At 36.0% G+C, this 27,536-nt stretch overlaps 3 protein-coding genes across 4 annotated transcripts in view; 2 read left to right on the forward strand and 1 right to left on the reverse strand.

Annotated features, from left to right (window-relative positions):
* tprn (taperin) overlaps nucleotides 1-4,903 on the forward strand; it is a 33,172-nt gene extending 28,269 nt beyond the window's left edge. Inside the window, exons 2-4 of one of the 2 annotated variants that reach the window (XM_048190156.1) lie at nucleotides 70-268; nucleotides 855-970; nucleotides 2,460-4,903. In XM_048190156.1, coding sequence (XP_048046113.1) covers nucleotides 70-268; nucleotides 855-970; nucleotides 2,460-2,522 — 378 coding nt within the window. In that variant the 3' untranslated portion in view covers nucleotides 2,523-4,903. Of the gene's footprint in view, nucleotides 1-69; nucleotides 337-854; nucleotides 971-2,459 lie in introns of those variants that run through there. The other variant, XR_007184786.1, reaches the window with a different exon arrangement.
* A 665-nt stretch (nucleotides 4,904-5,568) lies between these two features.
* Nucleotides 5,569-9,950, reverse strand: ssna1 (Sjogren syndrome nuclear autoantigen 1). Its single transcript, XM_048190160.1, has 3 exons — nucleotides 9,631-9,950; nucleotides 8,391-8,590; nucleotides 5,569-6,018 (listed from the first exon to the last, which is right to left on the reverse strand). The coding sequence occupies exons 1-3, from the start codon at nucleotides 9,680-9,682 to the stop codon at nucleotides 5,923-5,925; spliced, it is 348 nt and encodes a 115-aa protein (XP_048046117.1). The 5' UTR covers nucleotides 9,683-9,950; the 3' UTR covers nucleotides 5,569-5,922.
* A 565-nt stretch (nucleotides 9,951-10,515) lies between these two features.
* Nucleotides 10,516-26,509, forward strand: anapc2 (anaphase promoting complex subunit 2). Its single transcript, XM_048190159.1, has 14 exons — nucleotides 10,516-10,801; nucleotides 11,015-11,270; nucleotides 12,858-13,182; nucleotides 17,167-17,299; nucleotides 18,472-18,673; nucleotides 19,105-19,224; nucleotides 19,318-19,435; nucleotides 19,541-19,719; nucleotides 20,276-20,417; nucleotides 21,509-21,584; nucleotides 21,733-21,936; nucleotides 24,581-24,713; nucleotides 25,859-26,100; nucleotides 26,201-26,509. The coding sequence occupies exons 1-14, from the start codon at nucleotides 10,736-10,738 to the stop codon at nucleotides 26,411-26,413; spliced, it is 2,409 nt and encodes an 802-aa protein (XP_048046116.1). The 5' UTR covers nucleotides 10,516-10,735; the 3' UTR covers nucleotides 26,414-26,509.
* The last annotated feature ends 1,027 nt before the right edge of the window (nucleotides 26,510-27,536 follow it).

Genomic DNA, 27,536 nt, shown 5'->3' on the forward strand with positions numbered 1-27,536 from the left:
TGGAATTCAGCATTTGCAGATTCCGTGCAGGTCTCAAACCTAACAAACTGTCCTCTGACTCCACCACAGTTAAAAATATCCTTCAACGAGTCCAGCCTACAGAGCACATTTGAATACCCATCCGAGAACAGCGTGTGGGACAGCGGAGAGGAAGAGGAGGAAGGAGAGGAAAAAAGAGGAGAAGATGATGGAGGGGTCATTCCAGGGAGGATAAGCATTCCTCGTGCCAGCTACACCAGCTCACCCACTCTCTCCAACAACACCACGGGTTAGTAAGATGAGAAGAATGACAGGAAATGGATAGAATGAGAGGAAGGCACAGAAACCATGGATGAGGTGAACAGGAAATGGATTCAGTTCACAATCTATTTTTATCCATACTTTTGTCCTATATACCTTTTGGATGCAACTCTTGGAGTGATAAATAGGATGCAAATTGGGACCTGTTTCATGTGGTCTTAAAGGAAGTGGGGTCGGATTGATAAATCTGGTGCTTGTTGAAATGAATGAGGTGACGATGATTTGTTAGGCTGATCTCTTGGTGGTTAGAAGGTGCCCACCTTCATCACATTTGAACAGTGTTGACCCCTGCTGGTCAGTCACATGTGTTACATTTATTGCATTTGGGTAGTTGACAAATAAGGGCACAACAATTTTTGACATTTAAGAGGTTAACATATATGTAAAGGTAGAAGGGAAAGTGTATATACAAATATAAGATTAACATTTATATAACTGTAATTATATATAATTTTATAATAATATCTAAAATATTTTTAGATGAAGTGTAGTTTCTGTGATGATTTTTCAATCTGGATTGACTTTGATTAATATCTTTCTTCTTGTGTCCTCAGATCTGTCCAATTATACACCCAAACACTCAGTGGAGTTTAACGCCTGGCAAGAACACAAGCTCGATGAGTCTGCTCACCGGGGGGAAGATACTTCAGAGAGTACAGAGGAGGTCATGGTAAAAAAAAAAAAGATCATATACAGAGTCGCAGTGTAAAATGAGTAGAAAGGTGCTTGTTCATGTAAAACGAGGGTGTTGAGTGTTCCCATTGCTTGCTAGTTGCTTGAGCATTCTGGGTGGTTTATCGCTGGCCCAAGTGAAAATGGATCTTTCTCAATTTTCTGTGGCCTCTATGGTAATGACAACTGCATTAAAATGCATGAGTGAGTCCCATAAATTATTGTTCTGTGTGTATATGGAACACAGGAGTCACCTATTGTGACAGAGATAACCATAGAAACATTTAGGCACAACTGCAAACAAGAAACGCACTACTGTTCAAAAGCTAAATAACAGATTTTTATATTTATATTTATAGTATTGTGCAAAAGTCTCAGGCACGTTAGTATTTTCACACTAATAACATAGTTTTAAGTCAGTTATTTATATATTTTGCTGTAGTGTGTCAGTAGGAAATTTCAGTTAACATTTCCAAACATTCCTTTTGTGATTAATTGTAATAATCCAGTGAGATTTTTGTATGTACAAGGAGTCGGTATCCTCCACACGGAGATCTGATCTCACCTTCATCGAGTTCATCTGGGATTACATAAAGAAACATGAACAAAAGTGAAATCCATAAGAACATCTACATCTCCAAGACTCTTAAAGAAACCTACCTCTAAACTATGTGCAAGTGTACCTGGACAAAAGCTGTTTTTTAAAAATAAATAAATAAATAAAGGGTGGTCACACCAAATATCGATTTGATTTAGTTGGTTTAGTTAGTTATCTATTTTTGACATTATTTTTGAAAGCATCCTCACTTTACAGCATTTTTACCCAAGTGCCTAAAACTTTTCACAGTACTGTAGCTTTTCAGTTAGGTTTCTTCGAGCATCTTGGAGATGTTGCCACAGTTCTTCTGGATTTAGATCAAATTTGGATTAGTGATCAGAGATGTATTACTATTTTATCAGCTTCAGATCGCATGTAAAAGGAAGAGCATATCTCTCAAAAAAAACATGGTTTGAGGTATTTTTTACTGCATGTTCAAAGGACAAACAGCGCGAGACAAGTTACACACAAAAGTCTAATACTTCCTGTAGGTTTAGGAGTAGAACATAACCCTGAGCAACAGTAAGAGTTTTATTTAGCAATGATGCATTACATTCAGCAAAAGTGACATTTATAATGTTACATTAGATTTCTGTTTCACATAAATGCTGTTCTTTTAAATGTATTCATCAAAGAATCCTGAAATATGTTTAAAATGAAACACACCCCTGAGCAACAGTAAAAGTGTATATTGACCTGTAAAGAATCTAATTCTGATGTGAATAATCAAATTCTGACCAGATTTCAGATTTCATCATGCATTGCTTCATTTAGTAAACAACTGTAATCAGAACAAATATTTACACCTATAATACACTCATGGCACCTATGGAAATAAACTTGTTTATTAACTTTATTGTCTTTTGTTGTTGTTGTTGTTGTTCACCAGCTGACACCTGCTGATAGCTCCTCTCTGTCAGACTTCAGCAGTGAACCAGCCCTCTACTTCTAAACCTTCCAGACGTCGGGAAGATACGGGACCAACCACTGCCTGCCAGCACCAGCCTGGACGCAAAGAAACAACTTCCAGAACAATGGGACCAGTAGCAACCAGCACGTAAACGTACATTTCGTATTCTGTGGCCGTACGCCATCAGCGTCGACAGCAGGACTTTCCTCATCGCTGATCCACGTAGCGGATGTGTCGCACACATCTGACTTCCTGTTGCCACCGATTGTGATTGTGATGGACTCTGTTAACATGCAAAATGGCTTGAATAGCCATTCCGCTCTTGAATTTCACTCTTCCGTCACATACTTGCTCTACGTATGTAATACTCACCTCATGAAAGTGACCAAATTTCTAAAAGAGGGAAAGACTGTCCTTCAAACAGAGAAGGAAACTTGAGTGTGTGTAACAGGACTCGAAAAAGAGGACAATAAGAGGGTGAAGCAACAAAAAATGAAATAAGTGACTTGTTTATGTATGACTGGTGAAAGGGTGCCACAATCCTTGTTCTTTGTGATGTTTTTGTATGTGCATGTGTAGGTCTGTATTGACTCCCAAACTATAGAATTCGTCCACTTTAGTTTCATGTTTCCTTTTGTATGTCTGTGTTTCAAGGTAGACATTTCTGATGCACAGGCCGATATACTATACAGCTGATATACTAACAACATGTTAGTGTTGACTTAGTGATTCTAGATCAGTTTCTTTTAAGAGCAGCTCTTAATTGGTGACCTGAGTGAGCTGGTAAGTAGCATTCATTTTGTTTTGCTTTTTCATGGTAAAAGAATTGATTGATTACACAAATATACACAAAAAACTCATGATTTGGATCACAAACGCAGTCATAAATTCAGGTCAATCTTGTGAAGACAGGCCCAGGTTACATTTGACCCCAAAATAAAAATTAAAAAAAAATTAAAAAAGTCAAACATATTAAAATGATGCCTGTTTTTAGGACCATCGTTGTGACATTATTTCCATGACATTTACGCACATTTTCCTCCTAAATTCTCTTTACCGTAATACGTTTTTTATTATTATTATTATTATTATTCTCAATGGTGATCATAATTAAGTATTTTTACTGCATTACAGTAAAAAAACACTGCAATATATCATTGAAATATTTTTTTTTTATTGTATTATTAAATGTTCACGTAACGGTAATGACAATTTCGGTGGGACTGGATATACCTAATTATATGTATCTTTTTATTTTTTTATTTTTTTTTCATTTTGGGATGAAATATGACCTGGAAATGTTCTTGACAGGTTTCATGAGATTTATGATCTGACAATTTGAAGTGGCATTGACCTACAGTTTTAATATGCCATTTTAAGCACATTGTTACCAACTAATGTATCAGTTTATCAAAAATCATGCTTAAGTTTATATCCATGTGTTCTGAACTGGACATTCTTGCAGTACAAATGGGAGCGGTCAGTTTTAGTCATGAAGGAAACATTATTTTGTGGGTTTGTGAGTGGACACGCTGTAAGAATGGGCCACGTGTGTGTGCGAAACATGAAGACTACATACACACAATGCCAACTGACTTGAGTGTGTCATGTCTGTTAAATGGCTTTGGCGAATCAGCTCACGCGTCTCCTCAGCCTTTCCGACCAGTATTGATGTATAGTTTGTACACTCCAGGATGAGGTTTTCATAATTTATTTAATCACTTTTACCACTTTTTCATATTTTTAGTCAAAGGGGCAAACTGAGGTGCTTCAGGATAATTCTTTTGATAATTTGACATCATGTACAAAATGACATTAGTGTTGATAAGACAGCTTACATCTTAGTCCTATGCTTTTGTATTCATTCATTTGCACTGTCTTTGTTTTTGCTTTATTTTGCACCTGATGCAGTCAAGTTTTGAGAGCCAGAAGCTTCTCTCTTGGTTGGAATAATGCCTTTTAGGAATCTAAAATCACTTTCATATTATAATTTATTTCATAAAAATTTTAATCTGTGTCCACTGGATCATAACATTGACTACAAACAACTAAACACTATCGTTCAAACGTTAGGGGGTCAATACGATTTTCAAAGAATATAAAATTTTTATTCAGCAAGGATGCATCAAATTGATCAGAAGTAATAAGGACTTGTACATTGTTACAAAAAAATTATATTTCGAATAAATGCTGCTCTTTTGAACTTTCTATTCATCAAAGAATCCCGAAAGAGTATCACGGTTTCCACACTTTTTTTTTTTTTTTTATATTGAAAAGTAGAAGTTTTAGTTGAGCATCAAATCTGCATATTAGAAAGATTTCTAAAGGATCATGTGACACTGAAGACTGGAATAATGGCTGCTGAAAATTTTGCTTTGCCATCACAGGAATAAATTACATTTTAAAATATATTAAAATAGAAAATGATCATTTTCAGTTGCAATGATATTTCACAATATTACTGTTTTTTCCCCCTGTATTTTTAATCAAATAAATGCAGCCTTGGAGAGCATGACATTTGTTTCAATATTTTTTAAAAATCTTACTGACCCCAGACTTTTGAATGGTAGTGTATTTGAGTCAGATACTTAAATCAGATTTATGCTGCCTGTCTGAACAAAACCTTTAAACCCATGATTTTTCATACATCACAATTAAAGGCAAATTTTATTTAAGAGAAAACCTGAAATAAGGCTATTTAGTTAGAATTCAACCAAATCTTGCATTCTAGTTCTGCAGTATGTCACTTTAGCACTCTACTATCTCAGTCTACAGTAGATCCTCCAGATGTTCTTAGCAAACATGAAATATATCTTGAGGGATGTATATTAGACATTTAGAGGGTTGGGAACTATCGCTATTGTGTCTCACAAAATGTAATGCAACTTTAAGTGTTTCATTAGTTCCTGTAACTCCAATCAAGCTGCTCATTGCTCTGGTGGTTAATGTACTGTTTGTCAAATCTTTTTCTCATTCTTTGTTTTCTGCATCAAGAGAATATTAAATGTACAATTTGGTTTTGATGAACTCAGAGGGGGGGAAAAATGTCAAACACAAGGAAATGTTCAATAAAGAAATGAAGGCTAAGGAGTTTTCACACTTTATCTTGAGATACTATTTACTTACATTTATTTACATACAGAAATTCCCTTTATAGCCTTTAAAAAAAAAAAAAGAAAAAAAAAAAATCAAATTAACAAGTTATCTTTATTAAAACATTAGATTTAAATAAAAGCATTACATTAAACACTAATCATATCAAAACATTACAAATCTATACACTTTACATACACAGCTTCCTGATAGGAATGAGAGGTTACATTCTGATGTTGTGTGGTGATTTAAAGGGAATGTTGGTAAAGATGAAAGAAGAAGGAAGAGAGGAGATGAATGGCATATAGACAAATGAAAGGACTGAGTGAATGGGAACATTCAGTATTAATCAATGATCTTTGCTGCTTCTTGGTTCAGTGGCTTTGGTCAGATTCCCCGTTTCCTTCTTCAAAACGCTCAACAGTGTCTGAGAGCTTTCAAGAATCTGAGAAAGACAGAGAAAGGATTTATTCAAACCATAAACACAAATACATTTGTTTTGTATAACTTCTCGGTTGTGTATGTAACTCTCGTTCCCTGAAGGTGGGGATCCCAATTCGTCAGTACGTTCTGATGTGATGTCCAGCGTGGCCGACTGAAAGGGAACTAACTAACCTCTGCATGTTGCCCTACTTTGGTTGGCACAGCTGTATCGGATTAATTAGCCTGAAATGTGGCTGCACACTGTCATCATTATTTAAAAACACTTGTACAGCTTAAAAAAAAAAAAAAAAAAAAAAGGGGATGTATGACTTTTTCAAGACCTTTTTTATACCAAGTAAATAAATGGTAGTAAATAAAAGTAGATATGGTAAATGGTACAATACGTCAGTAGGTTCTCTAAATGTAAATGTCTAAGAAGAAACACAATAAGTTGTATTAGCAACACATAGTTTGAAACATAACTTCCCACAGATATCCATTACTTTTTTAATTCATTTTAGAAAAAAAAAAAAAAAAAAAAAAAAAAAAGTACTCAACCATATTCTCAACCACTAGAATATGGACATAAATTTTACTGTATCTTCTGATCACACTACAAAAAGTGATGTTCTTCCTCAGTATTTTTGTCTTGTTTTCCAGTACAATTATCTAAGGATTCTTAAAATTAAGATGCAATTTACTGGAGATACAAAATTACATGAAATATTAAGTCTTTATAAAAAATAAAAAAGCAGTGAGTATATGCTTAAAACAAGAACAAATATCTACCAAGGGTCTCAGAAAAATTAACTTAATTCATAGGGTAGTTTTCATAACTCTTGTTTTAAGCATAAACTCAATGAATTTTTCAAGACTTCATTTTACATTTACATCTCAAGTAAATGTATCAAAGATGTTTAGATATTTGTATTGGAAAATAGGAAAAAATACTGAGGAAGATTTTTTTTTTTTTTTTGCAATGCATATAACATTTAATGCTATAACTTTATACATGCAAGGCTTTCTGCTCTGATTTAAGACCCTTTTAAGGTAAAACCTGCAGAAACCCTCAGAAAAAAGAGCCAGCCAAATTCAGGCAAATTACAGATAATGCATTTATAAAGAAAATGTATTAGCGTTATATACTATGCTCAAAATTGCTTGATTTGGAGCTCAAGACACATTTTAGTATTATAAATGTTAAAATTGGACATTCTTAGTCATATTTTCATGATAAAATTTTAGAATTCTTTCATGAATATAAAGTTTGAAACAGATTTAACAAATTGTTTTGTCACTTTTCATTGCATTCTGACTGAGTAAATGTGTTCATTCCTTTAGAATTTTTAAAAAAAAGTCTTACTCACCCAAAACTTTTTAAATATATTAAACTTGTAAACTTGTAAGACTAATTTCATCAGCCATCCTGCTAGATATCAGATATTAATATTAGCACTGCACATTTTAGGAAAAAAAAAAAACATTTACAGTGGTCGACTAATAAACTAAAGATTCATGATGATGAAAACGCAATACAATATTTATCAGCCAACATTTGGTCATTATGAGACAATATCAGCTAATAATTATGATTGGCTAACTAACAACATTAGACTTGTCATAAATTTAAGTAAGTCACTTAATTTTATAAATGTTGTGCAAGTTTCATTTAGGATATTGGCACTGGGCTTGGCAAAAGCATTCAACAAAAAAACAAAACAAAAAACACAAGTTCTCACCTGTGCTAGTTGTTGGTTTTTATGGTCACTCTTCATGAAGACAACATGACATTAAAGGGTTAGTTCACCCAAAAATGAAAATTCTGTCATTATTTTCTCATTCTTATGTCATTGATAACATAACATAAATATAATATAGTAACATAAACAGAAGCCCCACCGAACGTGAATGATGCACAAGAATAAATCTCTTACGGAAGCTCAAAAGTGCTGCGTAACACACGAGAATGAATCTCATTGGTTACACAGCACATGAGCTTTCGGAAGAGGTTTGTTCTCACACTTCATTCAGGTTCGGTTGAGCTTCTGTTTATGTTCGTTGATCAATGTTTATATTTGAGTAAAAGCCTAAATTAAATTTTTTCATCATAAAAAGCAATCAAGTCTCTTCAGAAAATTTGGACTAAACCACTCAATTCATATAGATTAGTTTTCCGATCTCTTTATGAACTTTTTGAAGCATCAACATTTCAATTGCGTAGGCTGTCTATGGAAGGACAGAAAGCTCTCTTGATTTCATCAAAAAGATCTTCATTTGCGTTCCAAAGATGAGCGAAAGACTTACAGGTTTGGAACTACATGAGGGTGAGTAATAAATGACAGAATTTTCTTTGGGTGAACTAACCTTTTAAAAACAGGTTGATTGTATTCTTACCTTCATGTATGCAGCCTCTGTCTCCGCGATGGTGCGGTCAAAGTCAGCGCGGGCACTGAGGCGGCGTGCCAGGCTCTCGTTCACACGACTCAGCTTCTCCGTCAGCACACGGATGTCATGCTGCAGACGAGTTTTCTCTGCTTCCTCCTGCTGGATCAGCCGGTTCAGGTCTTCTCTTTTAGAACACAGCTCCTCTATACCTGAGAAAGATAAGGAGGATGAAAAGGGCCAGTTCTTTTAATTAAAAAGAAAAAAGGCAGCTCCAGGCACACCTAAAATATGTTTCATCAGTGTTTTGCATTTCTTTACATTCATGTTGTGATAACTGAGAGGGAGTGTGTATAAGTTGCTGATGAGGGCTTGCTCAGCAGTTCTTCCTGCTGATTTGTGCAATAAAGAGCAGGATTTTATCAAACACTAAATCAAACAGTCCGGTCATGTGAATTCTAAATTCTAAAACCAAAAAGTTTAAAACTACAACACAAATCTGAAACGAAAAGTTAATAGGCTAATAGGCATAGACATAATATTAAATACAAATTCTAAACTTTTGAGCAAAATGAAATGAAATGATTGTGTTTTATGTGGGTACAGTTGCCCCAAAACGTATTTGGACATTAAGTACCACATAAATATAAAAAGAACACTTTTTTCCCCAAGGGGACATTTTAAATCATTAAAACTACAACAGATAAACGGTTCTAAAAAAAAAACAAAAAAAAAAAACGTTGTGGCACTTTCTGCTTGTTAAATGTTGGTGAATGTTCTTGTGATGAACTACACCTGTGGTTCCTCTGCTGGACACCGGTTTAAATTGAGGAAAACTGACTTCATACCAGTGGTTTGATATTTTGACACTAACATACAGTAGTACAGCTGTACAAATACTTTTTAAGGCCACTAAATGTAATTAATATATCCTGTATCTCCAGGAGCTTCAAAAGGAGATCATATTAATCTCTCTCAAAAACGTTCAGAAGTCTTCTTAGCTAAAAGCAAACAGTTGTTCTATCAGGGAAAGTACAAAGACATAGGCTGAAAATACACTAACGTTACAGGAGTCACACTAGTCTTTTAATCACTTCTAAGCTAGTATAATGACTACAAATGTCCGCTGAGACTAGCTGCATTCAAGTTCCTTCTACCCATCACGAGTATATACAACTAGAAAACAATATGAAAAATACAATTTATGTTCCTCTGACAGAAAAATTATACATTTGGGTCGATGGTTACTTACATTTGACAAGCTCGTTGTTGTAGGTTTGCAGGGCAGCTCCTTGCTGGGTCATTCTGATTAGCAGGTTAGCTCGCTAACTACAAGAAAAGGCCTGCCTACACTCGTTTTATCACTAAAAGCGTTTCATGCAGTGAAGTCAGTTAGTTAGTTGCACCTTCTGATTTAAACCTTCTGGAATACGCAAGCCACACACTTTACCAGGCGTTAAATGGTACAAATCTGCGAGAGGAGTAACTTTAAAGAAAACATTCCAGAAGCTGCTAAGTCAAGTCTCCCTCCTGTTTCCATGGGAACGCTCAAGAAGCGTCATTACGACAGTTTCTGTGGACTTTTATTTTAGAATTTAGAACAGAGTTGTATGTTTTCATTTTTATAATGTTTCATTATTATAATGTTTGCACACTACCTGTACCTATAATTTATTAATATATTATTATTAACAGTTACTATTATTATTATTATTATTAATAGTAGTAGTAGTAGTAGTAGTAGTATATTATTATTATTATTATTATTATTATTATTATTATTATTATTATTATTATTAACAACAACATTGCCATTTTAGACGATTTTTTTATTATTATTAATGCTTGAACAACAATTATAAAACAGAAACTGAAAAAAATACCAGGGTTAAAGATACGAAAATATAAAATATATATCAACCAAACGAGAAAGTAAATAAAACTAAACTAAATAAACCAAATAAACGGCTTTGATATTTCACAAAATCTTAAATTAACGGTTTTAACAGCATTTTTGTTTGTACTGACAAAAAACAAAATAAGTTTCTGATTATTTTAAATTTAGACGATTATCTTTTCTTTTTTTTTTTCTTTTTTTTTTTTTTTATGTTTATTTTAGACGATTATCCAGCAACTTCCGGCAACGTCAATGTCGTCATCGACGCGCGACAGGAGTTTGAAGAAGAGCGCTACAATTTCAACAGTAATAACTGTTGACGGTCTTTCGAATGGCTTTGATCATATAAATTTGGGACTACATAGTCACGCAGTAAAATGCATATGCACGTATGGTAACGGCACCGAACAATATACTTTTAACCCAGGATATATGACTATTGTTTACAATCTGAGTGGGAATGAATGAGGTGCAGTCAATGCCGCAGGGACTGTCAGCAGCCTGGGACGCAGTGACATCTGCACTGGTAAGTGTCAAATATACTACAGTGTAACTAACTAAACTAAGCGAATGCTGAAATTGCTTCAGAAAATTCCAGTTAAAGCCAGCTTCTGGTGGTAGCTAAAAAAAAAAAAAATCCTTAGGGCTACCATGTTTTTGGACACGACCATGGTTATAGCATGGTTTTGTTGAAGTACCTTTGAGTGCCAAAAGCTTTAACCTAACCATGACTCTTTAGGTGTCTCCTGTGCCACCCAATGCTTCGACAGATGGGGTTCTCTCTGATGCCTTGGCCCTGCTGGGTGACCATGGACTTGGTCAGTATGTGGAGGGTTGGCTGCTGGAGACTCTACAGGTGCGTTTGACTACATCTGTGGCTCCAGAGTTCTGGACGGAACTCAAGCAGCCAGAGGGGGAGTCTCAGGAGAGGGACAGGGCAAGTGCTTTACTTAAAGCCTTCAGAAACCTTCTGCAACAGCTGGAACCTTTCCTCGGTATGTCACACCCTACTCGGTGACAATTATATTTTAGCTTAGCCTATGTGTTTTTGGCATTAGACAGGTATAGGGTTTGCATATTTATGTTGACCCATTGATAATTTTTATTAGGAAACATCAAACTATATAAATTGTATTTGTTTGTTGATGGTTGCAGCTCATGAAATCTGTTAAGAATGTGTTTGAGTTATATTATTTACACCCCAAAATCAAGATTACTTTATTGTATTTATAATAATTTATATTACTACTATGGTGTCAGAAGTGGGACTCATGCTAAAATTCATTTAAAGTTTCACAAACTGTATGTTCTTCAATAAAAACAGTAGTTAAGGGGTAAAAAAAGAAATCTGATTTTAGTTTACTTATCCTGATTTTATGCTTTTAAAATAAATAAATAAGTTAGATAAGCTTGTTTTAATATATGAATAATAATAATAATAATACATATTAATTGATAACAATCATTTTAAGAATTTTAAGTAATTCTGTGGCCCCCTAGTGTGTGTGTGTGTGTGTGTGTGTGTGTGTGTGTGTGTGTGTGTGTGTGTGTGTGAGAGAGTGTATGTTGTGTACCAAATATGAGACAACATGAGTTTTTTGCAATGTTAAGAAATGTTATTAAAGGGGTGGTTCATTGCAATTTCACTTTTTTTAACTTTAGTAAGTGTGTGATGTTGCTGTTAGAGCATAAACAACGTCTGCAAAGTTATGATGCTCAAAGTTCAAAGCAAATGGAGATTTTTCTTTTAAAGAATTCTCTGTTTAAGGACTACAACAAACAGCTGGTAGGGACTACAACAAACTTCTTCCTGGGTTGGTGACATCACTACCCGCAATGGAAATAAGCCAGTGGCTTTATTGTGTTTTATCGTCAACAGTTTTTGTGAAGTGTATGGGATACTTGTTATTTTGTACAATTTTTATAAAGGCTTGTCAAATAAAAAAAATCAAATCAAATCAAATCAAATATAGATTATCATGACCGAATATGCAATCAATAACTTTGAGATAGTTAACTCTACATCAGCTACATAAATTAATCAACTAACCATTCAGAATCGTCCTGTTGCATTCTACATGTTGTCACTTCTTCTTGTGTATCCATCATTGTCCGACTTCGGTTTGAACATAAAAAGGCTGAACATTTTCTGACATTTTAAGTGAGTCTGAGATAATCGGCGCTGCTAACATGAGCTCTTGAAACACCCTCTTTGTAGGAGCAGCAGCTCATTTGCATTTAAAGGGACACAAAAACGGAAGCGTTTTGGCTCGGCCTCAAAAAGTGACGAATTTAACATGCTATAAAAAAAATGATCTGTGGGGTATTTTGAGCTAAACCTTCACATACACACTCTTGGGATATCAAAGACTTATTTTACATCTTGTAAAAGTGGCATAATATGACTGCTTTAATTGCCATAATGCAAAGTCTGAATAGCTCTAATGGCTTTATTAATTTTCTATTTTTTTACTTTTGATTTCGTGGGACATGTGACCCAAATGTTTCTTTGTGAGATTTAACTTGAGTGTTTCTTGGGTCTACTGTGTTAATCTTACACTCGCTTTTTTCTTTCTTTCAAGGTGGTCTTGAGAGACTGGGCTCATGGCAGGATGAGAGCCGTGGGGGTCTGTGTGGTCCAGGGGCCCGTGGGCTGACTGAGAGAGCTTTCTCTGTCATTCGTGCCATTCTCCTGTTCTCCCCTCCACCTGTGCTGCAGGACCGTGTGTTGGAGTTTTACAGCCGCACATTCTCTGTGCACATGAGTCAGGCAGGGGAAGCTGTGGAGGCTGAGGAGGGCACAACGGAACATGATGAAGGTGGTTCATGTCCAGGCTGTGCTGCCCTCCTTCACCTGTGTTGGTGTCAGGAAGCTCTAGAGCAGCTTCAAGAGCTCAGCCACATACTGTAAGTTGAAGAGAAGTACATACTACCGTTCTGATTAAACTACAGATGTTTACTGTACTACATCCTATTTTATTTATTTTTTTAAACAGTATGTTATGTAGTATGTTGCATTTGGCACGTTACTATGTGGCATCATGTTTAAAGGGACATCATGGAAATAAATATGATTATTTTGAACCTTTAATTAGGAGTGTGCGATATTGATGAAAATGATATTTCAATATAAAAAAAGCATAATCACTCATCAATGAAACACTGTTGTGTGTTGCTTGAAGTCGCATAACGGTTCTGTTGGTTCTGTTCGAGACTATTTTCGTTGGTGAAATTGAACAAAAACCTATGTTATAAACAGTATTCTTCTGTCTAAAATATAACTCAAAATATTTACTTATTTATTGAGCTATTGTATAAATCAATATCACATTTGCAATAATGCTCATATTTAGGAAAAACATCACTCTTGATTGTGTGATATTGCTTAACAATACAATATATGATATAAATATATCAACAATTCATACAGGGGCATATCTTTAATATTGAGGGAATTCCAATTGCATTCATATAGATCACATAATAACTTGTCTTATGGTAGACTGATCAAATGAGTCAAGAAGGAGACTTCTGGCTTATTCATCACACTAGTCATGAAGGTCATGATTGTTGATCTCATTGCATTACATTATTCCACGTATACTGAAAATGAGCATATTCCGTGATATGTACTTCAAAAGTAGTAGGAGTAGTATACAGTGTTGGGCAGTAACGCGTTACTAGTAACTCAGTTACTTTTGACAGTAACTAATACTGTAACGCATTACTTTTTAAATAAATTAACTCCGTTACCGTTACCATATGGTGCGTCGTGCGTTACTTTTTTAATGAATTAATTTTGGCTGAAGCGTAGCCTACAGCCTAACCTGTTTACAGCAGCGACGCATTGTAGGATTGGTGGATGCCAACCACTGTAAACACGAAGACGCACTGTGGGCGTGTTTCCGTTTATTCAAGTATGTGCGGCAGTCATAGCGAGTCAAGGCGAGAGCAAGACGAGTTTCTCAAAGTGGAAATATGCTCATTATTTCGCTTTAGTTGAGCATAAAGACAAAAATCTTTTAGTCAAATGTAAGCGTCTTTCTGGTTCGAATGTCCATATACTGCGATAAACAGCAACTCCAATCTGTCAGCACCTCCAGAAACGTAATTCATTTAAGCCATTAGTTGACAAATCACATTTATATTAATTTAATTTCTTAAATACTGGAGAGAATAAACCATAATAATGATCGTAATATAGGCTATAGTGCATGAATAAAGCTTGCCACAAAGAACCGGCGAAATTAATGATTATGAATGTGACAAAAACGGCAAGGAGACATTTTAATTGTTTATTAATTAAGTAATGTTTTCTAAATCAGTGTCGGCTGTGTAAATGAAGTTGACATTGCTGACTCTCATCATCTCCGGATACTGGATGCGCCTAGAGAGAGAATGTACGTTTCATTTGGATTAGGCTACATAATCTGAGTAGCCTATTTCTTTTCATTTTTAGATATTTCAAGCTTTCTATAGATATACAGTACAGTCCAAAAGTTTGGAACCACTAAGATTTTTAATGTTTTTAAAAGAAGTTTCGTCTGCTCACCAAGGCTACATTTATTTAATTAAAAATACAGTAAAAACAGTAATATTGTGAAATATTATTACAATTTAAAATAACTGTTTTCTATTTGAATATATTTCACAAAGTAATTTATTCCTGTGATGGCAAAACTGAATTTTCAGCATCATTACTCCAGTCTTCAGTGTCACATGATCCTTCAGAAATCATTCTAATATGCTGATCTGCTACTCAAGAAACATTTAATGTGTACAATTGTACAAAATATTTGTGTACAATATTTTTTTTCAGGATTATTTGATGAATAGAAAGTTCAAAAGAACAGTGTTTATCTGAAATCTAATCTTTTGTAATATTATAAATGTCTTTACTGCCACTTTTGATTGATTTAATGCATCCTTGCTGAATAAAAAGTATTCATTTCTTTAATTTCTTTTCAAAAAAATAAAAATAAAAATTCTTACTGACCCCAAACTTTTGAACGGTAGTGTATAATGCTACAGAAGCTTTGTATTTCAGATAAATGCTGTTCTTTTGAACTTTCTATTCATCAAGGAATCCTGAAAAAAAAAGTACACAACTGTTTTCAACATTGAAAATAATCATAAATGTTTATTGAGCAGCAAATCAGCATATTAGAATGATTTCTGAAGGATCATGTGACACTGAAGACTGGAGTAACGATGCTGAAAATTCAGCTTTGCATCACAGGAATAAATTACTTTGTCAAATATATTTAAATAGTACACAGTTATTTTAAATTGTAATAATATTTCACAATATTACTGTTTTTTTACTGTATTTTTAATTAAATAAATGTAGCCTTGGTGAGCAGACGAAACTTCTTTTAAAAACATTAAAAATCTTAGTGGTTCCAAACTTTTGGACTGTACTGTATTTCTCATGTATGTGAGGCAAGCAGCCGCTGAGTTTCAGTTCATTTAGCCTATAAGTCGCGCTCCAGTTCACGCGCCAGTGATCGCGTCTGCGCCTGCCATAATTATATTGTCTGCTATATTTGCTTCTTATTTATTAAATCCAGGCAATTGGTTGATGAAACATTGATTAAAATTAAGATACAATTTTTACAAAACGAAATTCAATTTAAAGAAAGGCTTTCTTCGAAACAAAACTTAATGAAGTGGTCAAAATCGTGTCTGACCCATTCTATGTCTTCCAATATATTGCGCATCTTATGGCGCATCTTACTCATGCTGTTCACTTTTCATAATCAAGTAAATGAATTTAAAATATAACATAGGACTATTTAAACATAAATATGAAACTACATTTTCTTTAATGGCTATACCAACACGTATTGTACAGTACAGAGAAATTTCATAAGCAAGAGCGGATCATGAGTCACGAGTCGGATCAAGAATTATTTATCCTTAGACTTATATTTAATAATGGGGGCATTCAAGTTATTTAAAGGTCCCGTTTTTCGTAGTTTTTTGAAGCTTTGATTGTGTTTATAGTGTGCAATATAACGTGTTCATGTTTCACAGTATTTTTCACATAATTTACTTATCTGTATACCGCTGTTTCCACTGTCATAAAAACGGGCTGATGACTTCCTTGTTCTATGAAGTCCCTCCTTCAAAAATACGTAACGAGTTCTGATTGTGCCAGCGGTTCCTGTGTTGTGATTCGACAGCTCTGAGCGCACCATGCCCGGAAAAGTCACGCCTCTTACCATAACGTGGAGATGCATGCGCTCAGTGTTATTGTAAACATGTCTTTAATTTTACCCTATCAATTTGAGCCGGAATCAGACCCGGCGATTGGACTGCGGGATGAAAATAACAGCGTTTCGACGACATGGCGACAAACACACTCTACAAACGCAACTCTTGTGTATTCCTGTGGGCGGAGGTTAGTCAAAAAACTGTTTTAGTGACGTCATTAAAGAAGGAAGTAGAGGGATATAGTCCAAACTGGCCGTTCGATGTAGGCGACTTCTGTTAAATAAAATATCTCGCTTGGCATTGAACTTTGAGCTTTAAAATTTTACAGATTTTATTTATACTCTAACAACAACATTACACACTAACTAAAGTTTGAAACATGGGATCACGAAGAACGGGACCTTTAACATATTTTAATTTTTTTTAAAGTAACGCAATAGTTACTTTCACTGGTAATTAGTTACTTTTATAATGATGTAACTCAGTTACTAACTCCGTTACTATTTGTGAGAAGTAACTAGTAACTATAACTAATTACTTTTTTAAAGTAACGTGCCCAACACTGGTAGTATAGTTGTTTTCAACTCCAGATATACCAATGTGTCTTTTTTTTGTTGCAGAGGTAGAGAGTACTGGGATATATAACACCTTCATAAATGTGTTTGGTGATTTCAGCTCCAGACTACAGCTGTTAGAACGCGTGAGCTCGGAGGCCGTGACCAGCATCCTGCACAAGCTGATAGAACAGAGGATGGAGCAGCGCTGCAGGGGAGAATACGAGAGCTCTTTTCTCACAGACTTCAATGATGTAAACAACTTTCATTCAGTTACACTGCAGAAAACATCATTTTATTTTATATGAAGAAACATTAACCATGTTGATACTCAAACTTGTGTTACTTGATGCATGTAGTTTTAAAATGAGGTGCATTTGTCAGTACAAAATCTCAGCCAACATGACTTCAGCGTGTACAAATTCTGATGTGTGATCATTTATATCACTACACAAACTTTTGATCTTTTAAATTTAGGAAAAGAAAATATGAGTAAAACCCACTAGATTTTTACATTTTCTAGAAAAAATTTCTGTAGTTCTCTCCTGTGAAAAACTCATTGCCACAGATCCACAATGTGGATTATAAACTGAAGTTTAATATTAAGGGTTTGAAGATATTCAGCAGCTACATGACTTTAAGTCTGAGCAGTAGTAGTGATGCTTGCTTTAACAAATACCACTAATAATAAAAGGTGGTGCATGTCTAGATCAAATAAGTTAATAATATTCAGTTTCATTATTCCATAACACAAATTAGTGAGACAATTTCTATTCAAAATGGTCAACTGGTTAAAAAAATAAAAAAATGTTTACTGTACATATAATCTACAAGACAAAATAACAGCTGGATTTATAAAAATCACCCCATTCAAAAGTTTACATACACTTGATTCTCGGTATGTAATAATAACGTTTGTCATTATGTAAATGTTCAACAAAATAAGCCACGTTGTTCATGAGTCCCTTGTTTGTCCTGAACAGTTAAACTGCCCACTATTCTTCAGAAAAATCCTCCAGGTCCTGCAAATTCTTTTGTTTTCCAGCATCTTTTTCATATTTGAACCCTATCCAGCAGTGACTGTATGATTTTGAGATCCTTCTTTTCACACTGAGGACAATTGAGGGACTCATACACAACTCTATTGCTGCAAACATTCACTGATGCTCCAGAAGGAAACATGATGCATTAAGAGCCAGTAATACTGAGTAATATAAGGTAACTACATAGGTTAAAGTCAGGTTCAGGGTTATTACCTAGTTACCAAGTTATTGTACACGCAGAACACAAATGTAAAGTGTTATTAGAATCATAACTGAAATTGTTTAAATCTTCTTAGTCATTTTTTGTTTCATTTGTGAACAGCTTTCTTTTTTACATTTTAATATTCAAGGTTAAAGTGCCTAATTAATCTCTGCATTTCCAGTGGTTGGGGCAGGTTTTAGGATGGCTGAGCAGGGTGTTTGCCAGTAAGGTGGAAGAGGTGGGCAATGATGCCACACCCACAGATGGCAAGACGGGTCAGCCAACCAGTACTCTCCTCCAGCGCTGGCACTGTCACATGCACCAGTTCTTCTGCCGTATCTATGTAAACATGAGGATCGAGGAACTCTTCAGTATCATACGAGGTGAGAAAGAAACTCCATTTGTGTAACTGCTTGTTGTCTCAGTGGGTAGGCTTAGTGGATAGCACTGTCACCTCACAGCAAAAAGGTCCCCGGTTTGAGCCTCGGCTGAGCCAGGAGTCCTTTCTGTGTGCATGTTCTCCCTGTGTCCACTTGTTGCTCCGTTTTCCCCCACACAGTCCAAAGACATGCAGGTTAGGTGGACTGGACATGCCAAATTAGCCGTAGGAGTGTGTCCCAGCACAACTCAGTGCTGGGTTGCATCAGGAAGGGTATCCAGCATAAAACCTGTGCCAAATCCAATGTGTGTACGAGTATAATTCCAACGAAGCAGACCCTTCAAATGAGCGGGCTAACGCTAGGAAAATATATATACTGCTTTGTAATCTCATCTTGGTTGTTTTCATGTATTTTTCTCTGCTTAATTGTTGCAGATTTTCCAGAGTCTATTCCTGCCATTGAGGATCTTAAGTTCTGTCTTGAAAGGACCAATCAGAGACAGCAGCTTCTGGCCTCTCTCAAATCAGCCTTTGAAACGCGACTGCTGCATCCAGGTCTGTAATTCAGGCCATTTTCACACTCTCGAAATACTAAACTCATGTGTAAAAATTTTCTGACATTTACCATGCTTTCTTTTCCCACTTCAGGAGTCCATACATCTGACATTCTCACTGTTTACATCTCAGCCATCAAAGCTCTAAGAGAGCTCGACCCCTCCATGGTCATCTTGCAAGTGGCCTGCCAACCCATTCGCAAGTATCTCAGGTTTGTCTACTGCACTAGTGCCGTCTCTCTCAGGGAAGATGTGCTTTTTTCTAAACCAGTTTCAGTACTAGTGGTTAATCTTTTTTGTAATATTGGAAATTTCAGAACCCGTGAGGACACTGTGCGCCAGATAGTGGGCAGTCTGACAGGTGATGCGGAGGGTTGTTCTGATCTTGCCAATGAGCTTTCTCGAGCTGACCCTGTTACCCTGGAGACACAGGATAGTGAAGATGAGGGAAGTGATCCAGAAGACTGGACCCCAGATCCTACCGATGCTCTCGCAGGTAAGTGTTAACAGCCAACACACATCGACATGAATGTTTCAAGCCCCAAATGAAAGGAACAACTGGCATATTGTACGCCGCATAATAATTACAATTTTAAAAAATATATATATATATATATTTTAATATATTTTGAAATGTAATTTATTCCTGAAATGGGCAAATCTGAATTTACATGATACTTCTAATATGCTGATTTGGTTCTCAAGAAACATTTCTTCTTATTATTAATGTTTTAAAACAGTTTTGCTGCTTAATTTTTTCAGGATTCTTTTCTGAACAAAAGTATAAATTAATATATTAATAATTAACAAATTATTATATATTAAGATATTATATATATTTAGATATTATATATAAAATATTAATATCTAAAGTATGTAATGCTAAACGCAGTTTCATGGCCAGGATAATATATTCATGGTGGTATATTTTTCTCAAATTCACCAGCCAATGGCCTGTGTGTAGAAAAGTCAATACAAGCTGCAGTCACAGAAATATGGGTCCTAACAGGTAGTCCACATTTCAGTTCTCTCTCTTGTCTGTCTTTCTGTAGATAAAACTGGCTCTAAACGGCGTTCTTCTGACATTATCAGTCTGCTGGTCAGCATTTACGGCAGTAAAGAGATCTTCATTAATGAGTACAAGACTGTACTGGCTGACCGACTTCTTCATCAGCTCAACTACAACACAGCCAGGTAATATAATACTTCCCACTTTCCACTGTAATCCTTTACTTAAAGGGTTAGTTCACCCAAAAATGAAAATTTTGTCATTAATGACTCACCCTCATGTTGTTCCAAACCTGTAAGACCTCTGTTCATCTTCGGAACACAGTTTAAGATATTTTAGATTTAGTCCGAGAGCTTTCTGTCCCTTCATTGAAAATGTATGTACGGTATACTGTCCATGTCCAGAAAGGTAATAAAAACATCATCAAAGTAGTCACATGTGACATCAGTGGGTTAGTTAGAAGTTTTTGAATCATCTAAAATACATTTTGGTCCAAAAATAACAAAAACTATGACTTTATTCAGCATTGTCTTCTCTTCTGGGTCTGTTGTATATCTGCTTTCACTCCACAGTGACACTGCAATTTGAATGACTTTTTATAGGCTGTCTAGACTTTTGATATGCTCTCTTTTTATAGTGTTTTTTTTTTTAATTATTATTATTTATTTTTTTATGGGCCACAAAACCAGTCATAAGTCGGACGGGTATATTTGTAGCAATAGTCAACAATTATGCCAAAAATCATTAGGCTATTAATTAAAGATCATATTCAATGAAAATATTTTGTAAATTTCCAACCGTAAATATATAAAAAAATATATTTACTCAATTGACCCTTGTGACTAGTTTTCTGGTCCAGGGTCACAAATATTTGAAGTTTGGAAATTGAATTTAATTTAAATGAGGAATAAAAGTAGGTTTTGTAGACATGTACATGTGGGTGGTCATGAGTGCATTTGTTCAAATTCCCAAGGAAAGGACATTGTCTGTATAAAAATGTAACTTAAATGCACTGTAAGTCACTTTAGATAAAAGAATCTCCATAAATATAAGTCTATTCAACTGTGAGAAAACTGCATAATTAGGGAACAGATTAAGTTTTACAACCTATTTTCAACCTAATGAAAATACAATTTTTTCTGACCTTCTGATGTTTTGAGTGGTTTATTTTATGTTTTCTTTGTATAATCATCACAATATGTCACAACAGGGAAGAAAAGACTACTGTAATATTTTTTGCATGCTGACTTTAAATTCTCTCTGTTTTTGTTTATAGAGAGATTCGCAATGTTGAGCTGCTGAAACTGAGGTTTGGTGAGTCCCACATGCATTACTGCGAGGTGATGCTAAAGGTACGCTCCACTCGCTTCTCAGCTCTGGTCCGCAAATTCACTTCTCTTGTTTATTAGTCATGTTATCATGATATGTGACCCCACCTCAAAGGGATTTTCTTCCATTACGTGTGCTTTTTATATTGAACGTGTCTGTCTTTCTCTGCAGGATGTAGCAGACTCCCGGCGCATCAACACTAATATAAGAGAAGAGGAGAGTCGTCTTCCTGTAGAGGAGCAGGCTACTTTACCGCTGTCTGCCATGATCATCTCCTCTGAGTTTTGGCCCCAATTGAAGGAGGAGAAGATGGAACTGCCTGCAGTTGCTTCTAAAGCCATGGAGGACTACACACACCGCTTTGAGAAACTCAAGGTACTCCAGTCTAGAGGTTCCCAACCAGTTTTGTTTTAGGACCCAGATTTTACATTGGACATCAAGTGTTGACCCAACACAGTACCAAGAGTTTGATAAGATTCTTTAGTTTTTTGATTATACAGGATGTCTCACCTGATTTGTCTTTATGGCCCTGTTTGACCAAAATGCATCTTAAGTGTAATCAGATCACAAGTAGACGAGGCAGACACATATCTGTTTTGACCTGGTGTTTTAATCCGTCTCTTTTGTCCACTTTCAACCACTTATGTCCTATTTTCTTAGAGGGGAGGGTCTATGGGGGTCTATGTAGTGTTTTTTCAGATCTTTCAGACAAAATGGACAAGATAAGCTTGCGTAATTTACATATGAACACGCAGGAAAAGGACAGAAAAACATACAGAGAGCAGCAGCTTTCGTTTCTGCTCTGATAGCCGCAAGACCACATCGAACGCAGTGAGTGTTACAAATCTGGAATGGTGAGAGAACATTGTGCTTGGTATGTTTTTCTTCAAACCAAACTTGGGTCTTCAGTCGACAAATTTTAAAAGCATTAAGTCAGTAGGCGGAGAGAGGGCGGCCTTTTGTGGCTGTTCTAACACATTTGACCAATTAAGCATCTACACTAAGAAAGAAATCTGGTCAAATGCATTTTTGACTACCTCTGGAAGTGGTCAAAAGTGGACAAACTCAAAACTTTTTACACTCCTTTTACATCTGTACATCTGTATAGTGTCGTCCACTTGTGATCTGATCAACCAAAACACATCTTAAAGGGGACCTATCTGTCCTGTCTGCGTGAATCATTTCACACCGGACTGCTTTGTGAAGAATCTCAATACAGAGGGACAATACAAAATAGAGGTTGTGCTAAAAATGTGCTACTCAAGGATATATAAGTACAAACTGTTCGTGATCCAGCTTAAGCTGTAATTACAGTCTCCAGAGTGATACTGGATACGGCAGTAATGAAGGTGAGAGTACTTTATCACAGTTCATCGGAGTTGATTTATGGAAATAAAGTGTACCAGTTTATTAAGCAACACCCGAAAAGGCATAAGGTTTTTATATATTTGTTTACTGTTAGTTGTAATTAATGTTTCTGTGTAATTTGCTGTGTATGTTGATGATAATGCAAGGGAAAGAGAGAGTTTATGGATAATATTTTAATGCACACTTGCACTGTGTTTTATTAAGCTCTTACAGTGATTTTTCTAGAGTAAAAATTGACCCTTTTTATTTTGTGTGAAGTACAATAAACATCATAAAACTCATTTGTATAGTTTTGGCCATCATTCGGACGGTACAACAGGCTTGTGCTAATATAGTGGATAAAAACAAGAAGACAATTTAAGTTATAACCGTAATTAAACTAAACTATACCTGTTCTCCATGCAGCATATATTCGCAGTTTCTGACATTATTGTGCGTCCTGACTCCTGACTGAATCCTGTCAACAGAGAATCAGCTCATGAAGCTCCGTCCTCTTAGGACGAGTGCAGCAGCTCATTTGCATTTAAAGGGCCCACACTGAAATGGCGCATTTTTGCTCAACCACAAAAAGTGGCAATTTTAACATGCTATAAAAAATTATCTGTTGGGTATTTTGAGCTTAAACTTCACATACACAATCTGGGGACAACAGAGACTTATTTTACATCTTGTAAAATGGGGCATAATTGGTCCCCTTTAAAGGATTTGTTCTCCCAAAAATGAAAATTCTGTCATTAATTACTGACCCTCATGTCGTTCCACACCCGTAAGTCCTTCGTTCATCTTCGTTCAACACACATGAAGATATTTTTGATTAAATCCGATGGCTCAGTGAGGCCTCCATTGCCAGCAAGATAATTAACACTTTTAGATTCCCAGAGAGCTACTAAAGCTACATATTTAAAACAGTTCATGTGACTAAAGTGGTTCAACCTTAATGTTATGAAGCGACGAGAATACTTTTTGTGCACCAAAAAAACTATATCTTGTGATGGGCGATTTCAAAATACTGCTTCATGAAGCTTCGAAGCTTTACAAATCTTTTGTTTCGAATCAGTGGTTCAGAGCGTGTATTAAACTGCCAAAGTCACGTGACTTCAGTAAACGAGGCTTCGTTGCGTCAAGAGTGTTTAAAAATTTCAGTGCTTTACCACTTGGGAGCGTGACTGGCAGTTTGAAACAAAAGATTCATAAAGCTTTGAAGCTTCATGAAGCAGTGTTTTGAAATCGCCCATTACTAGATATTGTTGAATAAAGTCGTTATTTTTTTGTTGTTTTTTTTCGCACAAAAAGTATTCTTGTCGCTTCATAACATTAAGGTTGAACCACTGTAGTCACATTAACTGTTTTAAACTGTCTTTAGTAGCTTTCTGGGCATTTGAAAGTGTTAATTATCTTGCTGGCAATGGAGGCCTCACTGAGCCATCAGATTTCATCAAAAATATCTTAATTTGTGTTAGGAAGATGAACGAAGGTCTTACAGGTGTGGAACGACATGAGGGCGAGTAATTAATGATGGAATTTTCATTTTTGGGTGAACTAACCCTTTATTACCAGGTGTAAACATGGCCTATGTTTCTAGTGTTATGTTGAAAATATCTTATGACATATATTTTCTATTTATTTATTTATTTATTTATTTTTTGTGCAGGCCATGAGGACTCTGAGGTGGAAACCTCATCTGGGATCTGTTACGCTGGATGTGGAGCTGGAGGACAGAACCATCACAAACCTCACAGTGACTCCTATCCATGCTGCCATTATTTTACACTTCCAGGACAAAGGTGTGGAGAATTAGTTGACCCAAAAATCATTTCCACACCATATCTCATTCCAAACCTGGGGTGTGTTTCCCAAAGCCAACCACCATCGCAAGTTTACCAATAAAATTCAATGGAACTTGCAACCAAAGTTGGCTAACAATGCTTTTGGTAATGCACCCCTGTATAACTTTCTTTTGTGGAACACAAAATAACATATTTAGCAAAATGGCTGCGTTTTTCTACATAAAATAAAAAGCATCTCTGGCTGTCAAGCTCCAAAAATGACAAAAAAAAGCACTATTAAAGTAGCATGACCGAGCTTTCTATAATTATACAGTAGTTTTGTTTGAGGGACAGACTGAAAGTGTATAATCACTTAAATCTTTAAAAAGTCTGATAGAATTTTCATTTTGGTGGTCAGGGTCTGTTTACACCTGTTCACTTCATGGGTTTTCTCTGATAGGATAGCTATCCGATCATGAAAAGATCAAGTGTAAATGCCCTCCAAAATGCATTCTAGATGGATTTAAATCAAACCACTTCAGGGGGTGGTGTGAGGCTCTTTCCAAACTAAACTGGACAAGTGTAAATGCTTCTGGTTGTTGAAGCCACATATGTAAATTTTACTCCTCCTTTAATGGTAAAAAAAAAAAAATGTTATAGGGTACCGGCTCCCAGTAGCCAGATATGATGGAACTACTGCAACACACATCACCACACACAGTATGGTCTGCCGCAGGTGAGTATCTCTTCAGCAAGCCTACGTGCAAACTAAAAGTTTGGCATTGCATCTTGAAGCTCAACACACTGTCATCTTCAAGTAGTGAGACTAAATTATCTTACCAGTGCTGATGCCGCTCTTTCTCCTATTGCGGTCTTTGATCATAGTTGTTAATAAATAAAATGCAGCTCATATCTGTTGAACTCAGTTAGCTTTGCATATAGCTTGAGAATTGAAGATCGGATGGAAGATTTGTGGAGACATATTTATGCGGACAAGTGTAAATTGAACAGTTAGAATAGTTTGCATTAAACACAACAAGGCTGTGAAAGTGAACAGTTAGAATAGTTTGCATTAAACACAACAAGGCTGTGAAAGTGGACTAATAAGCATGTATAGTCTTAAAGTGTTTTAAAGTCCCATTAGTCTGTTTTCCTAATATTAGGCACATGGACCTTGGAAGAGCTGAGTGGCGTCCTGGGTGTGCCACAAGAGATGGTGCGCAGGAAGTTGGCACTGTGGCAGCAGCAGGGGGTGCTGCGGGAGGAAGCTGGAGGTCGATATATTGTGCAAGAGACAAGCTCTTGCAGAGAGAGATCTGACAGAGGTGTCATGCTTATAGAAAGTGATGAGGAGGGAGACTCCAACACCGCAACACAGTCTGAACAGAGAGAAGAGAAACTACAGGTTATTTATACACTTCCAACACTTGTCATAACACTGCTTAGGACCTTACTTGCCATATAATGCTGTTAATGATAAACTGTTTTTCCTCGTTGTTTCTCAGCTTTTCTGGGCCTACATTCAGGCCATGCTGACTAACCTGGAGAGCATGACTTTGGAGAGGATCCACTCCATGCTTCGAATGTTTGTGGCTGCTGGGCCTGGAGTCACTGAGATGGATGTGAATGAGCTGCAGGCCTTCCTGCAGAGGAAAGTCAGAGCCCACCAGCTTATTGTGTCCACTGGTGTCTACAGATTACCCAAGACCACTCAATAGTCAAAAATGACTCTAAGTGGAGATGGTGAACTTTATTATCTCATGTCAAAGACACAAATTGCTCATTGTGCAAAATAATAAAATTGACATTTGTAATCTCTTGTTGCAATCTTTTGTTTATTCGTAAAATACATTAGGGTCTGGGGCACCAGTGAAAATGCTTCCGAGATTGTGTTTTTGAATTCAAATTCAGTACATAATTTTTTTTTTAAATGATCAACTTAAAGGGTTAGTTCACCCACAAATTAAATTTCTATCATTAAGTACTTACCCTCATGTCTTTCCACACCCATAAGACCTTCGTTCATCTTCGGAACACAAATTAAGATATTTTTGATGAAATCCGAGGGTATCTGATCCACACATAGGCAGCAACGTCATTGCACCTTTTGACGTCCGGAAAGGTAGTTGAAAACATTGTTAAAATGGTCAACGTGACTAAAAAACAAACAAAAATAATGACTTTATTCAACAATTTGAACCGTTGTCATACGTAGTGAACTCAGTGGAGGCTTCCTTGTTTATGTTCGAATGCCAACTCTGCATTGGCCGAAGCTGAACACGTGAGCATCACGACGCATGCATGTGATACTGACACAGGATCTGGCCAATAATGAGCCGAGTTCACTACGTATGACAACTGTTCAATTTGTTGAATAAAGTCGTTATTTTGTTTTGTTTTTGCACACAAAAAGTATTCTCATCGCTTCATAACATTAAGGTTGAGCCACTGTAGTCACGTTAAAATATTTTAACCACGTCTTCAACTACCTTTCTACGGAGCCCCTAAAGGGACATGGTGGTAGAAAAAAAAAAGGGAAGGAAGGAAATTTTACGTGGTGGTGGAAAAAAATTTGGGATGGGAGGATTATTTTTATTTTTTTTCAAATCTTTTGCGTTCCCTCGCAAAGATGTTTTGCGTTCCCTCGCAAAGATTGCGTTCCCTCGCAAAAATGTTTTGCGTTCCCACGCAAAGATGTTTGCGTTCCCTCGCAAAGTTATAATCGTTCCCTTGCTGTGAACTCGGACAAACACTTCCTCTTTAATGTCCCGCTGGCTGACAGTAGATACGTTAATAATGCACACAAATAATGCGCGGCTCATAGAGTTTGAACTTGTTGGA

This window comes from Megalobrama amblycephala, linkage group LG4 (assembly GCF_018812025.1).
Source record: "Megalobrama amblycephala isolate DHTTF-2021 linkage group LG4, ASM1881202v1, whole genome shotgun sequence".
Classification (NCBI taxonomy): Eukaryota; Metazoa; Chordata; class Actinopteri; order Cypriniformes; family Xenocyprididae; genus Megalobrama; species Megalobrama amblycephala.

What these genes read in the sequence shown, in the direction of transcription:
- ssna1 (XM_048190160.1), bottom strand. Translation starts at nt 9,682, where the DNA reads ATGACCCAGCAAGGAGCTGCCCTGCAAACCTACAACAACGAGCTTGTC. An exon ending in CAACAACGAGCTTGTCAAAT is followed by an intron (nt 8,591 to 9,630) that starts GTAAGTAACCAT and finishes TATCTTTCTCAG; the next exon opens with GTATAGAGGAGCTGTGTTCT. An exon ending in CAGAGGCTGCATACATGAAG is followed by an intron (nt 6,019 to 8,390) that starts GTAAGAATACAA and finishes TGTCTTTCTCAG; the next exon opens with ATTCTTGAAAGCTCTCAGAC.
- anapc2 (XM_048190159.1), top strand. Translation starts at nt 10,736, where the DNA reads ATGAATGAGGTGCAGTCAATGCCGCAGGGACTGTCAGCAGCCTGGGAC. An exon ending in CAAGAGCTCAGCCACATACT is followed by an intron (nt 13,183 to 17,166) that starts GTAAGTTGAAGA and finishes TGGTGATTTCAG; the next exon opens with CTCCAGACTACAGCTGTTAG. An exon ending in AACGCGACTGCTGCATCCAG is followed by an intron (nt 19,225 to 19,317) that starts GTCTGTAATTCA and finishes TTCCCACTTCAG; the next exon opens with GAGTCCATACATCTGACATT.